The following is a 24,130-nucleotide window of genomic DNA, read 5'->3' as shown; positions in this document are numbered from 1 at the left end:
AAAAAAAAACAAAGGATTAATTGACCAGATGGTCACAAACTCCTTTCCAACCTGGTTTATGAAAGGTTTCATTCACTCAACAGGGTGGAAACCCTCGTGGTCACGCCTAAAGAAAATAGCTACACCAGTTGCTCCCCTCACCCCATTTTTGCCTTATCACAAAAAAAAAAAAAAAAAAGGGTTCCATTGATGTGAAGATCCTTGGGCATTTTATCAATGAACAACTGAGACAGCTCTGACAGCGCCTGCCTTTTTGGTGGAATTGATAAGAACAAAATCAAAACAAAAAACAAACAGTAAGATGTGCCATAAATTTGCAGAGAGAGAGTTATTCTGCACCATCCCATGAACTTCTATAATCCCACATCATGGTTATGTATTGCTTGTAGCTCTTTTAAAAAGCCCTCTTCGCTATTGAATAGTTTAGCCATAGGTAGTCGAGTACTCTTAGTGCCTGGTTGTCTATGAACCACAGCATCTTCCGTTGGAAGGCTTAGGGAGAGAAGTCTATGCTGAACCCTTGGGAAGCCTGATTTCATCAATTTATTTTTTTTTTTCCCTATAGACGACATTATGTTTACAACAACATGAAAGGAAACTATTGGACGTAGGATGCAGATGATTGGATATCCCTTGGTAATAGGGATCACCAAATCTTGAAACAAGCATTCATGAGAATTTACAGTAGCTTCATTTCATCTCTCTAAGAACCGGTTAAGAACAGTCCACCTGGAAGGAACTTCGTCGCTATCTTCCTTCTCTGGCTTAACAACTGTATTGAGGGTGCAACGGATAACAGAATTAACCTGTTTCCTCAGTCTTGCATTATCTATAAACAAATCTGTCAACATTTTTCTTATCTCATCATCTGCATTAATTGGATTTTCATCGTTTGTAGCAATTAGATTTTCAGAAGATCCACTACTCCGAGCCTCATCCATATCTGAAACCATCTGTTCCTCGTCCCTTGCAAGGAGTTGTGCCTACAGAGAATCAGTATTTGTTCACTTATTAAAACAATGTACAAGTAAATCTATACATCAACTTAAGCCCCCACTTCTACGTCTGTGAGAAAGAAAATCATAACAATAAACTGTTAGCGCACTGTTCTGCAGTTCAAGTATGATACTAAGTTGTTTACAGCAGGAGATCCAGACCAAAATTTTTATTAAAAAAAAAAAATGCAGTATTGCAAAAGTTAGGACCTGATGCATCAATCAACAGCATTATATAGGACAAAAGGCAGAATATGCTGACACTTGGATTCAACCGTCAGAAAGTAAGGATCCTATACAAATTCTCATGCTTTTAGAATTGTCTTTTGCAGCTGTCTCAATGTGAATCTTCATAATGGCCTTTCTTTCAATAATTTTGATAAGTTTTGCTACAATGCCTAGTTTTGATGTATCCAAAGGATGCCATAAACAAGGTCATTCAAGTTAATTAAACTGATAGAAAATATATATATATATTCTCATATAAATTTTATAACAAAATCCAGGCCCTAAAATCAGAAACCAACTCATGTCACACAAATACATGTAAATACATATGCACACAGCATCATGTTGACAATCATACCTTGACCTCAACTAACAAGTGTTTTCAAGTCTCATTCCATTTATTTGGGGCTGCAAAATTCAAGGTTCTGATCCACCGAAGTTTGAGAAAAGTATTATGACCAGCTATCAGCAAGCTGTCAATCATGTGATTTGGTTGTCTGCTCTTGGCCAAAGAATTGTTGGACAGAAGGGGCTTGCCATGAATTTAGAAGGCCAATTGGTTGGTAGGTAACATAACATATCCTGTTGCTAGTGTTACATAAGCCCATCCACTCACCAAGCAGCCATGCAAGGTTCCATGGATCATGAAGGAATCCAGACACAAGGGAAAGACCAAGGGGTAAAAGTTAAGTTTTAATATTGGGAGTTCACCTCTGATGCACGTGATGCCAAAGAACCAGAGTGCAATACGATCATGTAAAGAACGATACATCATCTTCAAAACATTTCCCTGAATAAAAACTCACAATCATAGGGTCATGCTTTATTGAAAAGAATTTATATTTGTGCATAACTTCTTGTAATTCACACATCTGAGAAGATTAATGAAGTTAACAAATAATGAATTTAAATTTGGGTGGGGATCACTCAAAATGAGTTTGAGCCAAGTTTCAATCACAAGTTCTGCTGAATATGGTAGAATATGTGGTTTTTCATCTTAGTACTGACTGGAACTGGGTTGTTTCCATCTAGGCGTTTGGTTTCAGTATTGGGGGCGGGTGGGGGAATATCCCCACAACAACTTGTTAAACACCTTAGAATAGGAGCTTATACCATGGCAGGGGATACTCCGTGCCACTGCATAAGTCTATTCTACCAAAATGGGGGAATAGACTTGCATTGTAGAATAGGCTTGTCCCTACTCCAATTACCATTTTGCCTTTAGCAACTCTATAAACGCTCAAAAAGATGAGATGGCAATTTGGTTATTGTGATAAAACCCAAACTATCATTCAATGCACATCAAATGCAGCATATTCCCTTCACCTATTCTTACACTTTATTCCTCTACCAAACACCAAAATATGCCTATTTCATGGAATAGGCCTATCCCTTCAACAGTGCAAGGGATATCCCTGCCAATGTCTATTCCGCAATCAAACAGCACCTAAAAGAACAATAGTCTATATCAAGTTGGAATTGGCTGAAAAACATGTCACAGTTCAAATCTTAAGATTGATATAGGGAGCTGTGATCATCTCAAAGGCAAAAATATGTCAAGAAACTAAAAGACATGTACTCCCAAATGAAAATTTGGAACTCAGCATCCAGTTAATAAATGGCCCCAAGGCATATGTTAAGAAGAATACCTCATTATCTTAAATGGCATGCAACATCTAATTGAATCAAATAGATTAGACCTAAACATTATAAGCTTGCTATAACATCTTATAATTCCTAGTATAAATTACTCGATCTTGTTTCCTAATATTAGGAACTTCAAGTCTATCATTTGTGTTTTATCAAAATAAATCTTAACCACTCATTTGGTGACAAAAAAAGAATAGGTGCAATAGTTATATCACCAATAACAATTAAACATGTCCTTAGTGATTAATAGGTGTGGTCACCTTAACAAATGCCCATAGGGCATCCACTAATATTTCTTTAAAATAATAATAATTTTCAATTGATAGTATCCAATTCTTAGCAGATGCAGTCTTCCTCTAAGACTTCCCTAGTAGCTTTGCAAGCTCTCTGGAATCCTGTTCCTGCAGCCCACCACTAGTAGGTCCACCCCTTGAACCTGTCTCTATTGCTACCCTAATATAATCAAAATCTTAATCCAATAATAACATATCATTCATTATGCGATTTCATTTGGAATCCTTATGCATATTTTTAGTAAAAGAAATAATCATATAAGTTTTTATTATCTCTAGATAATAATTTTATAAAGATGCTTCCTACACACTTTTGTCAAAGTGCCCCTAAATTTCTAAAAAGTTCGCTTTCCCATTTCTAGAATGGTGTCTGCACATCCTCCTGACATAACCAAGATCCAGACTTTGATTCTTCATATCAGGTGGCTTTTTCAAAGATGATGGAATAGAAAACACCCACATTATAGAACTATGTTCATGCTTTCCATTATTAATGGATGCTCTAAAAAGTAGAAACTTACTCCTCTAATTTGATCAGAAGTGATTATTATCAATTTCTATAGATGCTTCTGACCATCTGAACAAACTAGCTTAACTAGACTGAATAATTTAATCATATCAGTAGACAAAAAAGCACGAGACACTTTTGTCACTTAGTTAATTTATTAAATCCAGAGAGAGAGAGAGAGAGAGAGAGAGAGAGAGAGAGAGAAGAAAAATGAACAGGATCACCAATATGAAATAATTACTTCAACAAAAAAGCTATAAACAGATGTTGGAATCACTATGAAAGTTAAAGAAACATTATCTGACAAGACAATCAGTGAAGAAAAAAAGAGTTACCTCTGCAAGAAGAAGGCCAATTCTATCATCTGAAGTTGCCAGAAGATCTAGAGCATCCGAAAGGGATGAAGGATTAATACTGAACTTGTCTTCTGATTCTGAAAGAAAATTAACACGGCATTCTTGAAGTCGATCATGAAGAACTCTGCATTCATTAAGAAGTTTTTTCCTCGCTGATTCTGCATGTATCCACCTTTGCTTTTCCTTATGAACAACTCTCTGAAAAAACATATAAAAAATTGAAGACAGCCATTCCAGGAATCTGAAGACAACGATCTAGAAAGCGAGGCTTTATATAACATGTTATCCCATTACAATGGACCCAAACTGAACTGTTATTCACTGCTACAATGGTTATAATGAGCAATATTTGTATCAAAAGAGCCAACTTTGCAAATTTTTAACACTAAAATGATCACTGAAATAATGGCTGTTATAACAGTGTTACAGCAAAACACAATGGGCAATATCAGAAAAATAACAGCGTTATCTTTCCCCTTCACTTTTCATTAGATAATACAACATACATTTTGACCGCACTATCACTTTTGGAGGGGATTTTGAGGCAAAAAAAATTTTGAATTCTGAAAAATATAATTTTACTTAAAAGAAGGTACAAATGAAACTAATGGTCATTATTTACGTTATAATAATCCATTATACTCAGAAATAACAGGAAATAACATACAATAACAACCAATATATTTTCCACATTATTTACCTCAACAACATACTGGAGGGTGTTCGAAACCATTTTAACAGCTGTTATAATAGTTCCAGCACCGTTATTTAAAACCATGCCTAGAACTAAAGCTTATCATAATGCAAAACTACTAGTCAATAGAATAAACTAAATTTACAATCTTCTCAATTGAAAAGGCAAGGGAATATTCAGCTAGTTTATATCGCTCAGACTGCACACAAGGACATCAAAAACAAAATTGCCGGTCAATGACCTCAACAGACATCAGATTTGTGGAAAACAACAATAATCCCTGGTTAAATGACCTGGCAAAGAATAAGTGAAGATACCCTATAGAACTGCATCCACCTCTAAAACAAATTATCAACCAGAGAGTCAAAGTCAAAGTCGAACATGATCTGTAGTTACTTATAATACTTGAGTTTAGCATCTGCAATGCATGTTCAGATAATCTCTCCAGTATATTTTCTATTTTCAAAGATTGTATTTAAGGAAAACATAATTACATGATAGGAATTTTAAGGGGAAGGTTCCAGCACATGCTGGGCTCTTTTTTTCTTTTCTTTTTTTTGGAGGGGGTGGCGGGGGGAGGGATGTTGCCTTAGAGGCTACAGAACCTGGCCTTCTTTTTAGGCACAGCATAGGACAGGAGGCCCCAGTGTCCAATACACACATGCTGGACTCCAAGGCTTTCCCATTATATGGAGAGCCAATGACTTTGATACAACGTATAGCCCTAATGGTGGTTGAAAAATAAATAATCATCTAAGTGCATTTATTAGAGCTAGAAACTCATTCCAACCCTTACAGCTGAGGGAAACTTATAACAGCTATGATCTGGAGCAAGATATCTCATGCAGGTCAAGAATTAGCTCGATATCTAGCACACCATTCAATGCATGCCAGCACTTCACAGACTTAGCATGCATTGGCATGAGAACATAGCAAGTGCTAGCATGCAGCTGCTACCATGCTAATGCCACATAACAGGAAGGCAATGGTAAATATATACATTGCCATATTAACCACGCCAACTGGCACTTTAATCTATGATTTTAAGAGATGCACATTATAAGGAGGCTTGATATAGCATATCATGTGCAAAAATTCCAAGATAATCGCAGCATTTCCATTTTTGACATTTGTTTTAAACAGCAAGTGCCTAATTCCATTTTGATAATAGTTCCATCTTTTGATTTATTCCCATTTTTATTCTACTACCAGGAGATTAAAAAGTAAATGTGATATATAACTGGATAACGTTCCTTAGGTAAACACATCTGGCAATTTCCTTTATGAGCTTAAACTGCCTCTTGTTTAGCCTTTTCTTCAGGTATAATTAACACCATACCTCTAATTCAGTCTTTTCTCTTAGAGATTGATTTAGCATTTCCTTCAACTCCACTTGAGAACTCCTGAGAAATTTCACCTCTTTGACAAGAACTTTGATATCTGCTTTTGACTTCTTTTCTAGCTCTTCTAGATGCTTCTGCATAGTCCCTAATACTTCTTGTTTAGCATCTAATTCCTGCAGCAGCAATTCTTTCTCGCCATGAGCAGTTGTTTTTTCCGACTCTGCACGAGTTTTTTCATTCTGCAACACTCAGAAACAAAATGGAGAAAAATCAGCACTTGTGAACAAATCATATACTAAACAAATAAGAACACAGATAAAGAGGAAAAAAACGAACTTGCTCAATCTTAAGTCTAGACTCGATCTCTAAGTACTTCCTGTGAAGTTCATCCATATCCCATTGCATTTGTGTTACTCTTTCTCTTTCAACTAAAATGGCTTGTTGCAAATTTTCTTTTCCTTTCTGCTTAGTGACTTCCAGTTCCACCTCTAAATCCTTGACCTAGAACCATAAATATCAATTACAGTAAGGCAAAGCTTTATGGAGGTACATATAAGTTACCAAAAAGATCGAGTTATAAGAGGATTAACTTAAATAGACTTGACATATCATGTATATGTCACTGTATTTTTTTTAAAAAAAAATCTAAATGCAGGATAAACATCAAGGTTTAACAAATAAGAAGATTGAATTCAAGAACCCAGTTTGATACGAAGAAAGAAGTTCACGAAAGACCTCTCAAATTTAAATTTAAAAGCATAAGACACATGCAATATTGACATGAGATGCCAAGCAGATCATAAAAATAATTGCTCAAGATGCACCTTTGTTGTAAGGTATTCATTCACAGCCATTGCTTGATGCAGTCGAGCTATAAGATCCTCCATATCTGCTTTTACTGTCCCTAATCTTCTTTGCATGGTGACAAGAACTCTATTCAATTTATATCGTTGATCAAGTGGAAGGAAAATTTGTGCATCATTTAGAATGTGTGTCTCCAAGCCAGATAGGGCTTCCATTGCATTCTGAGCTTCAGAGCTACTAGGAAGATCAACAGAGCCATCCCAAATCGAATTAGTCATCCCAGGAAATGATAATTCACTACCCCGTATAGAACTTATGTCACTTCCAGTACTTTCAGCAGACAGTTTTCTAGTATGACCATAAAACTTATCATGATCCCATTCTGAAGTGGACTCTAGTCTGCCCCTGGAAAGAAATGTCTCCTTTGAAATTCCCCCAGAACTATCCGTCTCTAAAACAAGGTTCTCCCTTTTGCAGTGCAAACTACTGGTAAGAAATTCTTCTGACTTATCCAGGATTGATTCTCCCATGATACCATTACCAATTGACCCTCTTGGAACAGTTAGATCATGAGTCATTGCTAGATTTTCTGTGCTAGTTGAAGAAATTTGAACTTTTCCTTGCCTTGGGGTTCCCAGGTCTGATGCTTCACATACATCACTATCAATGTCTGAAGCAACAGAGTGGGACTTAGATGCGACCTTTGCACCATCAGCAATTGAAGCACTGGAACTAGGTCTAAGTGGAATTGAAGAGGCCATGGCAATAGCATCACCTGAAGAACTTGTTTCCAAAGGATCATGATTCACATCCCTAAATGCTGAATAAAACAGCGTAATTAAAATGTAAACATATATCAAAGAAACAAAATTAGCTTGACTATAACAAAAATCAAATACATCATAAACAAGTCTCAGTAATCAGATCAAAAGCCAACTAAGGTGTATCAAATGTTAAATTAGATATTTAGGAGGCATAACAACAATTAGTCTATATCAGAACATGCCATTATGAATCTATTACCAAAAATTTTTTTATATGAATGCAAGCCCAGAACGAAACATAAAAAAGCTTTATTATTAAGAAACTGAAACAGACATCACAAACACACACAACATGCGCACAACATATGCATGCAAGTACAAGCACAAATGCATGCATGTTCACAGGCAAAGAAACACACGAACACAAACATGATGATACATAAAATTATACATAGAGGTGATGACACCTACATGACCTTGCAGCAGCTTCTAGCTCAAGAAAACTTGCCACAGGAGCACTTCTAGATAGGTCAATGTCACAAAGTAGCTTTCCCATCCATTCCTCCAAATCATGCCTCCTCTGCAACATAGCTATCCAGTTTGAGAATCATTAATCACCTAGCAAGGAAATTTACTATGGGACACCATAAGAAAAATGACTTTTAAAATCGGAATCCTAGACTTATACATGTGGTATTGAAAATGATATCTATCACCTGTTTGTGTTTGAAATAATTTTAGACCTTTTGTGGTAGTAATCACTTTTCTTGTGCTTCAAAGCAAGAGTATTGACATTTACTATAGTGATAGCATGCCCTATATGTACATATAGAATTCAGGCAGATCTTTTCCCAGAGTAGGAAAAACATGAAAAGGTACAATTTCGGAAATTGATAAAGCAATATATATATATATAGACACACATGTGTGTGTCTATATATATATATATATATATATATATATATATATATATATATATAGACATTTGTGTGTGTGTGTTCTTGGTCTAATCAGACAACATGTTGATTCTAACATAGGGATTGCTAAAAATCAAATTCGAAAAAAAGAACTGATTGTATAAGAAATACTTCAAGAAGTTATGCAGGGGCATCCTATATTGTTGAATAAAGCAGCCACCTTACATAGATTAGGCATACAGGCCTTCCAACCCATTTTAGTGGAGGGGTGCGCTATTTGTTTACACACATTAGTTTGTAAGGGTTTCAATGCGGACAATGATGGAGATAGCAAGTGCTTCCTATACGTCATGCAAGAACAAATAAAACCTTGAAATACAACATTATTTAAAAATTTCTTAATCAATACATTAAAAATATTTTTAAAAAATATGGAAAGGACTACTAGAGAGAATTAAAATCATCCCAAGCAACATAGAGCTATGCCATTAAGAAGAAGACAATGGAGCAATCTCTCAAGCAAAAAAAGCTATGCCATTATGAAGGCATCTAATCACATTGATATGGAAAAGTAACTCTTATTAAATATCCAACTTCAATAATTCACTGCTGTGAAATTCCTTTGCTCTGTAAGAAATTTGCTCTACACCTCCAAACAAAATAATTCAAAGTCATCATTCCATTCATATGAATAAAGATGTTCTCCAACAAACCAAACAAATTGATGATCTCAGAAGCCAAACCCTGCAATTTAATTGATCGAACAAGTTAGCTTACATCATAACCTCGCTCGATTAAAAACAAGCTAGCAACACAACATAATCTAATTGACATCATAACCTTGGTCTCTCTCTCTCTCTCTCTCTCTCTTATATATATGTCATATTCAACTCAACAAAGCTTTAATCCCAAACTAGGCTACATGGATGATGAATCCTTTCCCTCCATTCCGCTCAGTTTAGGGCCATATTTTTTGAAAGATGTTGAGACATTAAGTCCTTCCATACTTTTTCATCCCATGTGAATTTCGTTTTACCTCTATCCAAGGTTTTAAATCCCATGGGACAGAGGTGTCCCAAAATCTCCATGGAATGGGACGCCTCACTGTTTCGTCCCGTCCCGACAGCCATCCTGATCATACATTCCGATAGATATCCTCTATCTCTCTCCCCTTCATTTCTCCTTTCTTTCTTTTGTCTTTCTTTTTTTTTTCTTTTTCTTCTACCTTCCTTTCTTTCCATTTTTTCTTTTCTTTTTGTCATTCCGTTCTTTCTTTTTTCCTTTTCTTCCTTTTTTCCTTCCTTTCTGTTTTTGCTCCCTTCCTTTATTTCTTTCATTTTTCTTCTTCTTTCCTTTCACTTTTCTCTTCCATCTTTCGTTCTTCCTTTTCTCTTTCTTCTTCTTCTTCTTTTCCTACATGGATGAGTTTTGAAGTCCCGATCCCATCTCGGTCCCATTTTCTCATAGTAATAGGTCAGGACGCCCCCCATCCCACCGGGACATAAAACCTTGCCTCTATCCCTTTCTATTCCACACGTATCAAATCACTCCATACATGTACTTTCCTTGATCTACATTTTATATATCCAAACCATCTAAAGTGTCCTTCTCTTAAGTTGTCCTCAATTGCTACTATCTCCACCTTTTACGAATTTCATTTCTTATCCTATGTTCTCCTGTGTGATATTTTTTTCTATCGTACCACAAGTCTATCTCAACATTCTCATGTCAGTCACACTCATCTTATGCACATGTTGTTATCTAACTATCCAATATTGTGTATCATAAAACATAGCTAAACGTATGGCGGTCCTATAATTTTTTTTTTTTCAACCAGGCAGCTACAATCACATAATATCCTAATTGCACTTCTCCAATTTATCCAACTTAGTTTAATCTCATAGATAACATATTCATCAGTCTCCCCTTATGAATGATGGACCTAAATATCCAAATGATCGCCTTAGGAGCTTCATGATTCTTAATTTTCACTCAATTTTTATCTCTATTTCTAGTTTTACTAGAACCATTCTAGGTATTCAATCTTGATCCTACTTAACCTAAAAGCCTCGGATTCTACTACACTCTTCCATAGTTCTAACTTATAATTAACCCTAACTTTAGTTTCATCCATTAAGACTGTATCATCCGTAAATAGTATGCACCAACGAATATCTTCCTGAATATGCCTAGTATGCTCATCCATAATCAAAACAAAATGGTATGAACTTAGAGAAGATCCTTGGTATAAATATATATGATAGGAAACCCATTAATATTACTACTAGGAAGCGAATATTGAACCGTGTCAAATCGGTCGGTTCGGAGCATGCCAAATTGGATCAATCAGGAAAAGGCACGATTCGGGTGTTTAAAACAAGACAACCCATTTTTTTTGCTAAACATGCATTCCGTGTCTGTTAAACCACATGAATCGTGCATCCCCCCCCCCCCAAACGAGGCTCGAGGTCCTCGAGAGGGTGTCCGCCTACTACACGCGAACACCTCTCATTCCCCCATATGAAGTAACAATTGCCCATCTCCCCCCCCCTCTCTCTCTCTCGCGATCAAGTTAGGGTTAAGGTTTTCCTCACCCTCCCATTCCACGCTCCCTCTCCCTCTCTCCTTTTCTTCCTCTCCCCCTCTCTCTCCCACCATCTCCATTTTGAAATAAGGGGAGAAAAGGTTTATGCCTTTCTTTTTATTTTTGAATTAAAGTCAGCAGGCCATATGCCCAAGGTTCGCCCTATGCTAGTGCTAAGGGTTGGACAGGTCGGCTGGCAGTACGATGTTGTATGCCCCATGTTGTTCCATGTCAGGCTCATACAGACATTGCAAAAAGGGTAGCGAAGATGGAGAACGAGAGAGAAAAAGAGGAATGAAAGGGAGAGAGACCGCGTCGGAGGGTTGCAGAGGCCACTAGAGGGCCACAAAGACCGCATCGGTTTCCTATTTCGATTAGCCGAAGAGCGGAGCTCCTCCTCCAACCCTCTGACGACCCTAACTCTCCCTCTCCCTCCCTCCCCCCTCCTCTCTTCTCCTATCTTTCCTTCTCCCTCTCCCTCTCCCTCTCCATCAATTTTTCATTTTGAACACCAGAAAAATCCCGATTCACTGCCAGTACAACTCGAAACATCTTGAGCCAGACGATTCAAGATGGTTCCAGATTCCTTGCATATATCTTTAGTTCAAAATTTGAAAATAAAAAAGAAAGCCGAAACATCCCAGCATGGTACAATACAAATCCGTATTGTACCGTGCTGGTCGCTGACTAGTATAGGCTCCGGCAGCAGTTCGACGATCTTTGCTTCCAGGAGTTCTCACACTAATAACCACTCTACCATACATGTTCTTAGTCACATTAATATATCTAACAGAAACTCCTTTCTTTTCTAACATCTACCACAGGGCTTCTACAAGGACACAATATGCTCTCTAAATCAATAGAAACCATATAAAGATCTATGTACTTCTCCACCAACCTCCAAAAAAGAAAATAGCTTCCATAATCAACCTTCCTAGAATAAAACCAAATTGCTTCTTTGACACTTTAGTGTCACACCTTGATCTATGCTCAATCATCGTCACCAAAGTTTGATAATATGGCATATAAGTTTAAGACCATGATAGTTAGAACTTAGAACAACTTTGCATATCATCTTTGTCTTATAAATCAGCTGGCCAGATAAGCTTGCTAGGCATCCAAACAAGCCCTAAAGCTCGAAGACATAATATATTACAACACGAGAAAAGGGTAGGCTAGAAGTGAATGTATGTCACTCTGATAATATCTCAACAACAGTTTATGAAGTTCTTAAGTAGTGTTTCTAAACCCAGTGACCCAAACCGAAATGCTGCAATGACCAAGTCAAAGCTCCTTGGTCAATTGTGGGTAAATTGATAATTGATGGCCAATTCAAATCCTTGACTAATTTTATGTTCTCTTCTCGCTCTCCAAACTAATCCCGCATTCCTTCCTATTTCATCTCCACATATTGAACCAACTCCACTCCAAGTTTCTCATCTCCCTAATGCACATTAGCTCTAGCATTCCTCCTAAAAGACGAACATGATGAAGAAGAGGAGATTGCTCCATCCAGTATTTGGTTACCCTCATTCTGTTTGCACTGGATCCAAACATGTTTCTTCCAATCCCACCAAATTTGGCTGTGCTGCCATTATTTCCATAACATCATATTGTGCTGCCTCTATTGCCACAAATCCTGCTGGACTGCCTCCTGCGGACAAGATCTGGTCCAATTGCCTCCCTTCCCATGAGGTTCAATCTATCACCTCCTACCACATCCACTCCCATAAGATCTGGCCGCACCACATTCCTTCCCATGAGATCCAACAATCCCACCTCCATTTCCATAAGATTCTGCCATATAACCTCAAACAACCAGACTACCTCTCCATTGTTCCAAATCTCCCATTGAAACTCCTCCCCTCTACTACTTTTGATCATCCAATCCAATGCCATGGGCAACCTGAACACAATGACCACCATGCTAAGGGAATGCTCCCATTGATTCACCGAAATAATGTAAGAGGGTGAAGAATGTGATGTATCATTTTTTTTCCCCTTTTTTTTCAACAATATACATTGACAAGGTGAATCCAGGTCAGTCATGTAGTTCAAAATTGGTTTAACCATCCGAACTGTCAAGTCAAATGAGATTCATCTGAACCAACCTGCAAAGGCTGGTGTATGATGGGACAACCTATGCTAGTTGATTGGGTGTTAAATACTTGTTTTAACCTTAGCAATTTAACTTTCAAACAAAGGTTATATCAGGTTGAATTGGTCCATATACCTCCTAATCCAGATCCAAATTTATTAGGAGTTCGAGTCTATATTTTAACCCAAACCCTATCCCTCCAAGAATTGGGTGGAGCCTCAGTCCAAGTAGGGTCAAGTAAGGCTCAAATCCAAGTTAGGTCAGGCACAAAACAAGTTTAGATCTAGGCCAGTTCAAGTATGTAGTGAGAGGCCGAGTCCAAGTCACAAGACGGAAGCATTAATTGAAAAGCTTAATTATGCCCTCAAAACTATTCACTAATGGCATAGCCTCAAAGTTTAATTAGTAAGTTTTATAAAAATATGTAAGGGTAAAACTAGAGAATATACACTAGGTAAACTAATAGTTCCAAATCAGGTTCGGGTTCCTGTCATCTTAGGTTCATAAAAATCAAACACACATGATTTGGTCAAGTTGGTCTTTTCTTTCTTTTTTTTTTTTTTTTTTGTGTGTTGGTTGGGGTGGGGGTGGTGGAGAGACTTTTAGTTAAGGATCCAACAAAGCCAAATGGATCTATGTTTGGACCCATACTCAATATATGGCCTAAGGGTCAGAGATGAGGCCAGCTAAGGTCTCGGTCAGATACAGGTCTGTGAGTTTTAGTAAAGCCTCATGTGATCAATATGTGATTGGATTTCTAATTGCTGATATAATGTAGTTGAGTATTTCAATGTATATGCAAAGGAAAGGCCCAAATAAATAGTTAATCTACTTATTTTGGCTTTATTGTTAATATTTACAACTAACACTGGATAGTCGAATAATTCTTTTTAACTCGATACACTGCAAAAATACAAGAAACCAAATACCTCACTCAATTCGTAGGATGTCTAATCACAATATTTAAGAAAAAAAACATATTTTATGCCAGTGAATGTCTTATAGTGAAGATTACAGCATCCTACAAAATACATCTTATATAAATTTCAAATACAAATCATCTAAAGTTGGGCCAACACACACAATCTGATCCAAACAACAGGATGCACAAACTTAGAGGAATGAAATGCTATACCCACCTCTTCTAAGAGCATCCGGCTGGAATTTATTCTCAAGAAAGCATGCTTTGGTGGGGCTGGAGGAATATCCTTTTTTGGAAATGCCTTCTTAAGCTACAAAAGGATGGGAACAGTTTAAAGCAAATGAACAGAATAAACTCGAATCTGAACATATATACAATTTATAATATCATATGTGCATCAAACTTGTTCATTATGCAATTAAGTTAAATAAGTGATATTTTTTCCCATGCATAAGGCACTTAGTAAGAAAACCATTAAAGCAATACAAACTATAAAAGCCAAAAGACACACATGAAAAGCATAGATAGCAGTATCTGCTGGAAGCGCACATATATATATGAAATTCTACATTTACCAAGCATTGGTCTCTTACCACATAAATAAATATGACAAAATTTTAGTTCAGCTATTAACAAAGTGTCATTTGTAAAGCAGATTTTTTAGAAACATAGTAATTATGAGAGATAAAAAGTAATATACATCGTCATCATGCACATTTTGAGGATCCTGCAGCAAACCATGGAATAACTTTAGGGTAAGACAATAGTCAGAGATTTAAATGAAAGTCCACATGTGATCTAATAGAAGTTAAGACACGGTTCATGGAATCTCCAGTTATATTCTTGGAGTTGTGAAAAGAGATGTAGAGAGCAAGGTTCCCAAAACCAACCTGAAACACTCAACCTGGGGTGTACTGACCAAAGACGAAACTGGGTCAGTAAAAGGGTTTTGTTCGAGACTCGGAAGGTAGCAGTTCAAATCGATTTGATCCAAGCGAAACCACATGCTTCAGCTCAGTTCAACTTGATTTGAACCAGTTCCTGCTGAGTACAACTAACAATGAGGGAGAGGAGAAAGGGCCTTCCAACCATTTTCTTGTCTACATTTTAACTTGGGAAGGCTTGGAAGTTGGGGAAGCGAGAAAAACAAGAGGACTGAGTGATTCTGCAAGAAAGCAACTCAGATCAAAGAAGAAAAAGGTAAAATCTTATTCTCTCTCTTCATTCCTTTTTTCTTTTAAACTTAAAATAGACCAAAAATTGCTAAAATGTGAGAAATCACACGATTTTATGCTTTTTTTTCTAATTTTGGCATGATTTCCTGATATATTATAGATTTAATAGTGATCTCTGGTGATTTTTCATTGATTAAAAATATTTTTGGTTTAAGAGTAACAAAAAATATTCAAAAATTTAAAATAAATTGGTAGCATGTTTGGGTTATGCGTGACACTTGCTAACTTTTATGTCGTAATTTGTTTAAATTTTGACATAGTTAAAACTGCCCAAATTTCCATAGTGATTAAGGTACAACCATGGGCTGAAAAAACATATATAGTACACTTGTAGGATTATACATTAATCAAATTAAAATTAGTTTTCTAGGCATTGCATGATTAAATAGTAATTTTAACTCAAAATTAATTAGAAATATTTAAGAAATCAAAAATATTTAAAAATAGCATTTGGTATAGATAATTTTAAAATATTCTCTAGAGTATATCCGCCATCTTTTGTATTACAACATAAATTATCAAATTTTGAAATATTCCTTCACTAAATGCCTCTCTCTGCCTAGCTCTACTGAGAGGAACGACTATGCCCTCCACCGTGACTTCTCTTCTTGGCAGCTCTCAATCAAATCCCTAAGAGGATAATCCGATTTCGACGGATTGCATAGATCATCCGTATATCTACAAAATATCATAAGATCATGCTAGAATCAAAATTTTCATTTTGATCTTCTTTTACATTCTTTTTTTCTTGCTAAGTTTCGACTAAAAATGAAAAAAAGAAAAAAGAGCAAAAGAAGGGCATTACTTTTTTCTACCTTCAATATGGTTTAGATCTACAATTCCTACGATTTAAAAAAAATGAGGGAAAGGTTGAGAAGCACTCCAAACCATCCGATTCAAAGCAATTCGCTCTCTATTTCGCATAAAAAGGGGGAACCATCCTAGTTCAACCTAGTACAGTTTGATACATCCCGAACTAGGTGATTCAGGATGGTCCGATGAACCATAATCATGTCTTAAGTGATTAAATTATAAAAGTCACTAATATATCTTTCAAATATAATACTTTTATTTTTAAAAAGTGTAGATCCACTTTATGTAATTCATGGTAATCAATAAAGTGGTTTATAATGTGTGGTCGTCAAACTTGCAGAAATGAATTCAAGAAGGAAGAAAGATAAGAATGCTAACATTAGTCAAAAGTATAGTGTAACAATCTCGAGTCGGCACCATTGGAAGTGCATGTGGTTCAATACAGAGTGAGAAGGTAGGATGACGAGATTGAAGCAGCATTTGGCTGGTAGTTATCCTAATATGACTGCACGCAAAAAATGTTCATAATAGATTTAACAATTATAAATACTTTCATGACTTTGAGAAGCGCAAAAAAAAAGCACAGAGATATAAACCGTAGAGTGTGATCATTGGGCAAATGAGCACCATTAGTGATCCAAAGGACTATGAGACATTAGATCCAGATGATATAGAGGTGATCCAGATTCAGGTTGTCATACGAGACAATCAAATTGATCGGTAGCAGAGGAGGTTGCTAGGCACAGGGCAATTTGGGTCTTCGTCATATGAGAAAGGTTCCGATTCCAGGTCCTCCAGGGCATGTTCATATGCTAATGACTACAAAGGCCGAGAACAACTGAGCAAATTCAAAGCATGCTAATAAGTATGTTGACCATTAAGAAGAAGAGGGATTGATAGGGTAAAGCATTGCATCAGGCAGATAACCCAAATACAATCATGAATGCTTGTTTATACTTTTAAAAATGGTATTATGCAATCCTTTTTCCATTAATAAAATAAATTGTCCACCTCAATCCGAGGTTCCAATATAGTGCCCCAAGAATAGACTTGGATGAGGACCAATTTACTAGCATGCACTAGGTCATCTACAAGATGGAGCTTGATGCTGCCATTACTAATAGATGCCTCGAGAAGGTAAGTTAAATTTAATGGAAATAATACAATGCCATGCATAAGTGAAGACATGATGCCATAAGTGGTGTGTGTTTCACGGCTAAAGCTTTTAGAGAGGATTCCCATAACTTTGGCGAGAAAGTAACTATCACAAGTAAAAAAAATATGAATCCGGTATTTTTTGGACACCGACTCTCACTAATCTAATGTTTTGTGAAACATATCATCTAAAATGTAATTTACTTAATTGCATTTGAAGCTGAATAGGATTTCTATTTTGCACTGCAATCCAAAAATCTCAAAAGATTAGCAATCCAGATCCTCTCACAAACAATCTCCTTTAGTGGATGCTACCGCAACTAATCAACCCTTTCCAAAATAGATAGCAAATAGAGGAACCGCCTGACACAAAAGGGATTGAATGACTTGGTATATATGCACTACAGATTATGACTTAGATTGAAGTGCATTTACGAGGAGGTGGAGCTAGCATTGAAATATGACGACCCACTTTGTAATGACTCCACTTTCTATCTGATACTGTCGAATTTACACATAGCACAAACTCTTCAAACATTTACAAATGAAACTAGGTGCATGTTTCACAAATAAAGAAGTGATGGAGCATATTCCAAAGGGATGATCACCCTTGAGATCAGATGGCAAAATGAATTTTATACTTACAGCAGAATATAACTTCAAGAAGTCACTGAATCTTCTAAGTACTCCATGGCTAGTGCTAACCCCTTCTGGAGATTGTATACCAATATGAATCCTATAAAACTGTGCTTTAAGGATGTTAAAACAAAGATAAAAGAGCAAAAACTAAAACACAAACTCTTAGATCTATTATTTTAATATGTCTGCTACGTAAACATTTGAAGGGCTCATGCTTAAGAAAAGTTGAAATATACATGTATAACTTAATCATATTCTTGCCATGGTACTAAACATTTACGATTTGAAGTTTTGAACAGAAAGATACACCTCAGTGAAGACAACACAATGCTCTTATATAAATAATATCTCCTGATGATCAATAGATAGAGCATCAAATACCTGAAATAAAGCCCATCGTTCTTTTAGCATATACAACCATAGGAGGCAGTTAATGATATGAAATTCTAGGTTGCCCAATGGCAATAACCAATCTGCAAATCCTCAACGTCAATAGTTTATGCAGCAAAGCTTTCATAATATGTAACTCTGTATCCATCATATAATCCTTGTGGATTGGATCAAAATTTCCATTTTCAAATCATAAATCATTAGCTCCCCTTTAATGTCAGCACTAATATGACAAGGTTGTCATTAGTTAGAAATGGATGGCAAAAAATATGAAATATTGAAAAAAATTATCATCATGAAACACAAAACTCGGTTGTTCCCTTACGGTGAGTTCTTCTCAAACATAAATTTGAAGCTCTTAATAAAGAAAATTCACCAAATCATCACATTTTAATGACCATGAATTACCATGAACTACTTACTTTTCATAATTCCAAACAAAGCCATATATCTTTATGGAGCTAAAACCACCTTAACCAAAATTACAGAACCAGAAAGTACAACTTGAAGAAGAATATGGCAAACAGGCATTGAATCCGACATATTTTTATCTTTCGGATGAAGAGAATTAATTTATGTCTCTTGTCACCTCATGATATGCTTACTTCATCCTCCCCCAGAAAGTGAATATTGTAAAACAGTTAATATGAGTGTTTTATATGTATCCAAGAATTATAGTGGGAAGGGATATGAAGAAATTACAACTATAGGATTCAAGAAGCTGTCATGGGATGCTCCAGGATCAGTTTGAACAATCCAGGAAGGAATCATGACACAGTAACTCCAGCCTGTGTGAGGATTGTGAGGCCATATTGTGTTTCTCCCATCCTACATTCACAAAAGTATGCCATATGAGCAAATAGAAAACAGACATATGCAAGAACTAAGTAATAATTAAGGACTGTATTGAGCACTGTAAAATACAGTCCTTATTTGAATAATAATGCCAAAGAACGGCAAGATATGGTACATGTTCTCAAAGGCAATCACATGGGACAGTAGACATAAAAAATTGTAATTCTTTGAATGCAATTTGGAACAGCAACTTGAAAAAGAAGTTTTAATTCAAATGGTGGTTTAACATTTTCGTTATTAATCAAATATTATATCCTTGTAGAAGGAGTCATTGCAAATGAGACACACAACTTTGCATGTGACTTGAAGTATTTAAAGAGCATGCGATTATCAAAAAAAAAAAAAAAAAAGAGGAGGAATAAGAAAGTAGCAATCTGTTTCATTAGTAAACCCAAACTCCTACTCTGTGTGTCAAGGTCCATGTCGTCCATCTCATGTCACTTTTTTCTTCTACACTTACATACCAAATAAACATACCCCATGTAGTTCACTTTGAGGATGACAAGCACAAGAAGTGCTCCTCCCAAATTAGGAGTTATTAATCAAATTGCATGAACTTCATATATAAATGTATGTGTGATGTACTGTTCTCATGCTCATGTGCATCACACATGCCAGAAGCCAGAAACTGGTGTAAGAATATAAAAGGAAGGGTATCATGGCTTCCATTTAATAACCATTGAGTGCAAAACTGTCTGCTCTACTTTATAAGAGAGCCATATGATTGATATTCTTTAATGTGCTTTAATGTATTGAAGATTCTAAAAAATGAGAGGGAAGACAACCTTAATTAAGGACTAAGCCCATCATAAGAACCAACAACCAGATGATGAGATCACATGTGGAGATTATGTCATGGTTATTAGTTGTTACTTTCCAAAATAAACAAACATCAAGAGGAGAGGAACATATGACCTCAGTGCACTAAGTTGGTTTTTTTTATTGAAAGTATGGAGTCAGTCAAGGTTTTAAATCCCGTAGGACAGGACTGTCCCGATTTTTTCATGGAATGGGATGTGCCGCCGTCCTATCCTGTCTCGACACTTGGGACAAAAGATGTCCCAAAATGTTCCGATTAAGATGTTAAGACACTCGTAGGATGGTTCTATCCTGACACATAGGATGGTACCCCATCCCGGTGTCCCGCAGGACGTCCCGTTAGGATCTGAATCCTTGGAGTCGGTAAGATTGGGATTTCAATCATTTGCTGCAAAGCTAAAACTGCTATTCAGGATATGCTAAAGCATCTCAAAGGAAAGAATAATAATGATATGTAAACAACAAGAGGTGGCATATTGGAAAGTAAACGTCCCTAATTTCTTGGTTAGTTAATTCGGTACAGAAAATGGTCAGTAAGCCTTGGATATATGCAGACTGGAGGAGCAAAACACAGTCTTCTGCTTTTTAGATGACTAAATGCAGGAAATATATAGCAGTAAGGTGCCAAGCACATACCATGGACAGTGAATGCCCTCCTCGTGAAGTGAATTACAATGTATGCAGTTTTCAGACATATAACAATTTAATATATTTGTTATCTTACTACACTTTTAGGTCATTAACTCAGTGGTTTACTTAGTATTGTTGCAACATTCAGTTGACATATTCCCTGCAGGCCTACACTTTTCACTCATAAGACTGGCATTTTCATGAGTAGATAACATCAAAACTTGAGAGAAAAATCAAGCAATGATGTGTTCTGCGAATGCTTGTGATGACTGTGGTTTGTGGATGAATATCAAATATAATCAGTGCTCATGAGCAGATGGGACAGTTTTCCTGTAACGGAAGGTGCTGTGTTATTCTTGTTGTAAGGATTTCTTTTTGTTTTTTTTTATTCACCCTTTTCTTCACTATGCTAGACAGATAGTTGTGACATGTGGTGTTCCTTATCACCTTGCCTAAGTGATGACTGGTGCTAGTGCCATCTTTGCCTTCCTCCATTACTACTTCGCCAGGAAAAACATGAGAAGGATTTGAACAGTTTTCCTTCTTTTGCATCTTCTCTTTCTTTCCCTCTTTTCCCTTTACCGTGGTTATGACCATCATTTTCCTTATTACTTTGTCTTAATGTGTTGGACGGTGTTCTTGCCATCTTTCTCGTACTCCATCACTTCAATCAAATGCTGCAAGGAGGCTCTGGAGAAATGGAACAAAGAGTAGTTGGATGGTCAAGATGGTTACAACTTCATGGAGAAGATCCCAGTTTACGTTAAATTTATCTGAGGGTGATTTCATGATAATTACAAAATAGAGAAGGAAACTAGAGATGATGAAGATGATCACAAGAAAGAAGATGGCCAGAACTATATGTTGGTCTTTTTTTTTATCGATCTGTTAAGAATAAATTGCTGATGTGTTGAATTTGATCAGCTCACCATTTATTGTGCTGGTATTATTTGTTGCATATTAAATTTAATTGATGCATTCAAATCAAGCAATGCTATAGCTTCAAGCTACAAATACATTAGCTTTTAGATTATCATCAAAATTCTATTAACGTTGTAAAAACTATCCAACCTAGAAAAGCCGGAGTCACAATGACGTCGAACGAATGATCCCAAGCCAAAACCCTAGATTAACCCATGAGAAGATTCAAGATCGAAAATTTACGAAAAGGCAGAAAATTTCAATAAATCAACGCAAAACATCGAACCCAGCTCAGATTCCCATGATCGGACGAAAATTTAGCGAAAAGAACCTTGAATTGCCACAAAAAAGAGAATCTAACACGAATTTAGAATGGGAAATCACAGGAGGAGGAGGGAATACCCATTTCTTGGGAGGAGGGCTCCAGTCCATGCCCAAGGGAAGGGGGGAAGTGCCATCATGGCGGTGCTTCGGGGGGCTGTTCTTGAACATCTCCCTGCTTCTTTGGCGATTTCAGAGGAGCAAAGGGAGTGGGAGAATGATCGAGCTTTGTGGGTGGAGCGAAAGAGAGGAGATTGGAACACGATCGAGAACAAGAGGAGAATCGGTCTGGGGCGAAACTAATTGATCGGTGCCCCGCTTCGAGTGAAGACTCCAAAGCGCACACCTTAACCGCCCGCCTTCGCATGTTTTACCGGAGTCGGGCGCGTGCTTTGCACGTGTCGCTACGCAAGGAGGGATAAGAACCCCAGCCACGGACGGTTTTTATTTTGTATTGGATAAAATAAAATTAAAACATAGATAAATATGAATAAAGCGGATGGTTTTGATTAAGAATTCATATTCTAATTCGACGTCCTATGAAATATCAGGATGGAGTATCATCTCATATATTAGAATAGAACTATCTTGCTAGCATCCTGATGTTCTGATCGAGATATTTAGGATATCCTCCATCCCAAATGTTAGGACGAGATGGATGGCAGTGTGTTCTATTCTATGAGAAAATCAGAACAGTCTTATCCTATCAGATTTAAAATATTAATTTTAGTTATATATAGCAGATGAGTGATGCATGAAATAAGTTGAGTTAAAAATAAGATGATTAGAACTCATAAATATGCTATTTGGCTTTTATGTCATATTTTTTTTAAAGAAAAATATTTGTCTAACACTCGGGGCACTCATTCATATATTTTTTTCAGTAAATTTATCAACCATTTGTGATGTTTGCAAGGAATAATGATAGACATGTGCATTGCTTGCAAATTGTTTTCTCTTTGAGTTAATTCTTACATGGAGCTTGGTAATATCTCCGTTTAGAATTTGTTATCATATACAAAATATCCACCCCATGTTGCAAACAATAATCGTGTCATTTTTTCTTTTCTTCAACATCTCCGCTAGATAATTTGTCCTTGTGAATCAGATATGGACTTTTGTTGCAAGTTATGATCTTTGCTTGAGATATTTTTATTGGCTAGAGGCTTGCAGCATTGTTTCTTTAGAATTTCTTTAAAAATACTCCTTTGAATTGAGATGATGAATGATGAATTTTGATGATGGGATTGAACATTTTGTATTTGGAGTAAAAGGTTATCATGTTATGATAACTGTTGGAACAAGTCAACCAACCTCCGACTCCAACTCTACATCGACCGCATGAACACATTATGTCGACTTACGATCGATGAACCGACCTACAGTCGGCTACTATCAACCATCAACTAATAATTTGGTTAACTCCCGATCGAAGACCATCGGCATATCAAAGTTACCAGTCGATGCTCATTCAGATCTACTACCGACTTATCAGTATTACCGATATATAGTCGGGCTATCTGCTCAACACACCCTAACCGTTATGAACAGTTATCAACTACGTATCACGATCATTAATGGGAATAAACAGCCCACTAACTCCATGATTATGGTCCGATAATTTAGCGCTATAAAAAGCGGGATCACATATTCGATAGGTACATCAGAATCATCTATAAAAGAGAGACAAATGAACAACATGGATAAGGCAATTCTGGATCAAGACTCTGCCACTCTAAATATTCTTATCTGCTATTCACCAACCCCCTCTCTGACTTAAGTATCGGAGGGTTCTCGCCGAACACAACTCCGATCTGTGAAGACTTTGTCTTACATGTGCTCTTCACCGGTGACAAGCGATAGGAGATTGGCCGCAACAGATTGACATACCAGGTAGAAAAAATCTATAGTTAATCATGTCAAGAACTAGAGCACAACATTCGACTGGATTAACAAGGCAGTCTTTCCATCGAAAAGATGTTCCTCCCCCATCTCTGGTGGCAGAGCCCAGTTCTTTACGTCCTGTGGTCACCACGGATGCGCAAATTGTTGCACTGATGCAGTAAATAAAAATTTTGATGGAGGCGGTTCAAAGCCTCCAGCAGCAGCAAATCCAGCAGCAACAGTAGCCACCAGTGGAGCAACCAGTGGCTCAATCATTGCCTTCTAGGCACAATCCCCATCCTCCACAATGCT

General features: G+C 36.7%; 1 protein-coding gene across 6 annotated transcripts; it reads right to left on the bottom strand.

Moving 5' to 3' along the window:
• On the bottom strand, positions 1–22,292 carry LOC105039049 (PX domain-containing protein EREL1). 6 transcript variants are annotated; one of them, XM_019847068.3, is made up of 11 exons: positions 22,016–22,291; positions 21,140–21,382; positions 19,091–19,216; positions 18,005–18,103; positions 14,374–14,466; positions 8,107–8,215; positions 6,892–7,691; positions 6,404–6,568; positions 6,064–6,306; positions 4,010–4,228; positions 1–983 (listed from the first exon to the last, which is right to left on the bottom strand). In XM_019847068.3, exons 2-11 carry the CDS (start codon positions 21,290–21,292, stop codon positions 696–698), a joined length of 2,295 nt encoding a protein of 764 aa, XP_019702627.1. In that variant the 5' UTR covers positions 21,293–21,382; positions 22,016–22,291; the 3' UTR covers positions 1–695. The 6 variants fall into 6 exon arrangements, with proteins under 6 accessions (XP_019702627.1, XP_073100104.1, XP_010913328.1 ...); XM_073243994.1 differs by lacking the exon at positions 1–983 and adding an exon at positions 1,061–2,013 and having other exon boundaries at positions 22,016–22,292; XM_073244003.1 differs by lacking the exon at positions 18,005–18,103 and having other exon boundaries at positions 22,016–22,292.
• Positions 22,293–24,130: the final 1,838 nt, after the last annotated feature.

Source organism: Elaeis guineensis, chromosome 1 (genome assembly GCF_000442705.2).
Source record: "Elaeis guineensis isolate ETL-2024a chromosome 1, EG11, whole genome shotgun sequence".
In the NCBI taxonomy this organism is placed as follows: Eukaryota; Viridiplantae; Streptophyta; class Magnoliopsida; order Arecales; family Arecaceae; genus Elaeis; species Elaeis guineensis.
Note: the sequence above shows the minus strand (reverse complement) of the source record. Positions and strands in the feature narration are given on the sequence as shown.

What these genes read in the sequence shown, in the direction of transcription:
- LOC105039049 (XM_019847068.3), bottom strand. Translation starts at nt 21,292, where the DNA reads ATGATGGTCATAACCACGGTAAAGGGAAAAGAGGGAAAGAAAGAGAAG. An exon ending in GCTTCTTGAATCCTATAGTT is followed by an intron (nt 18,104 to 19,090) that starts GTAATTTCTTCA and finishes CTTAAAGCACAG; the next exon opens with TTTTATAGGATTCATATTGG. An exon ending in CTAGACTTAAGATTGAGCAA is followed by an intron (nt 6,307 to 6,403) that starts GTTCGTTTTTTT and finishes TGAGTGTTGCAG; the next exon opens with AATGAAAAAACTCGTGCAGA.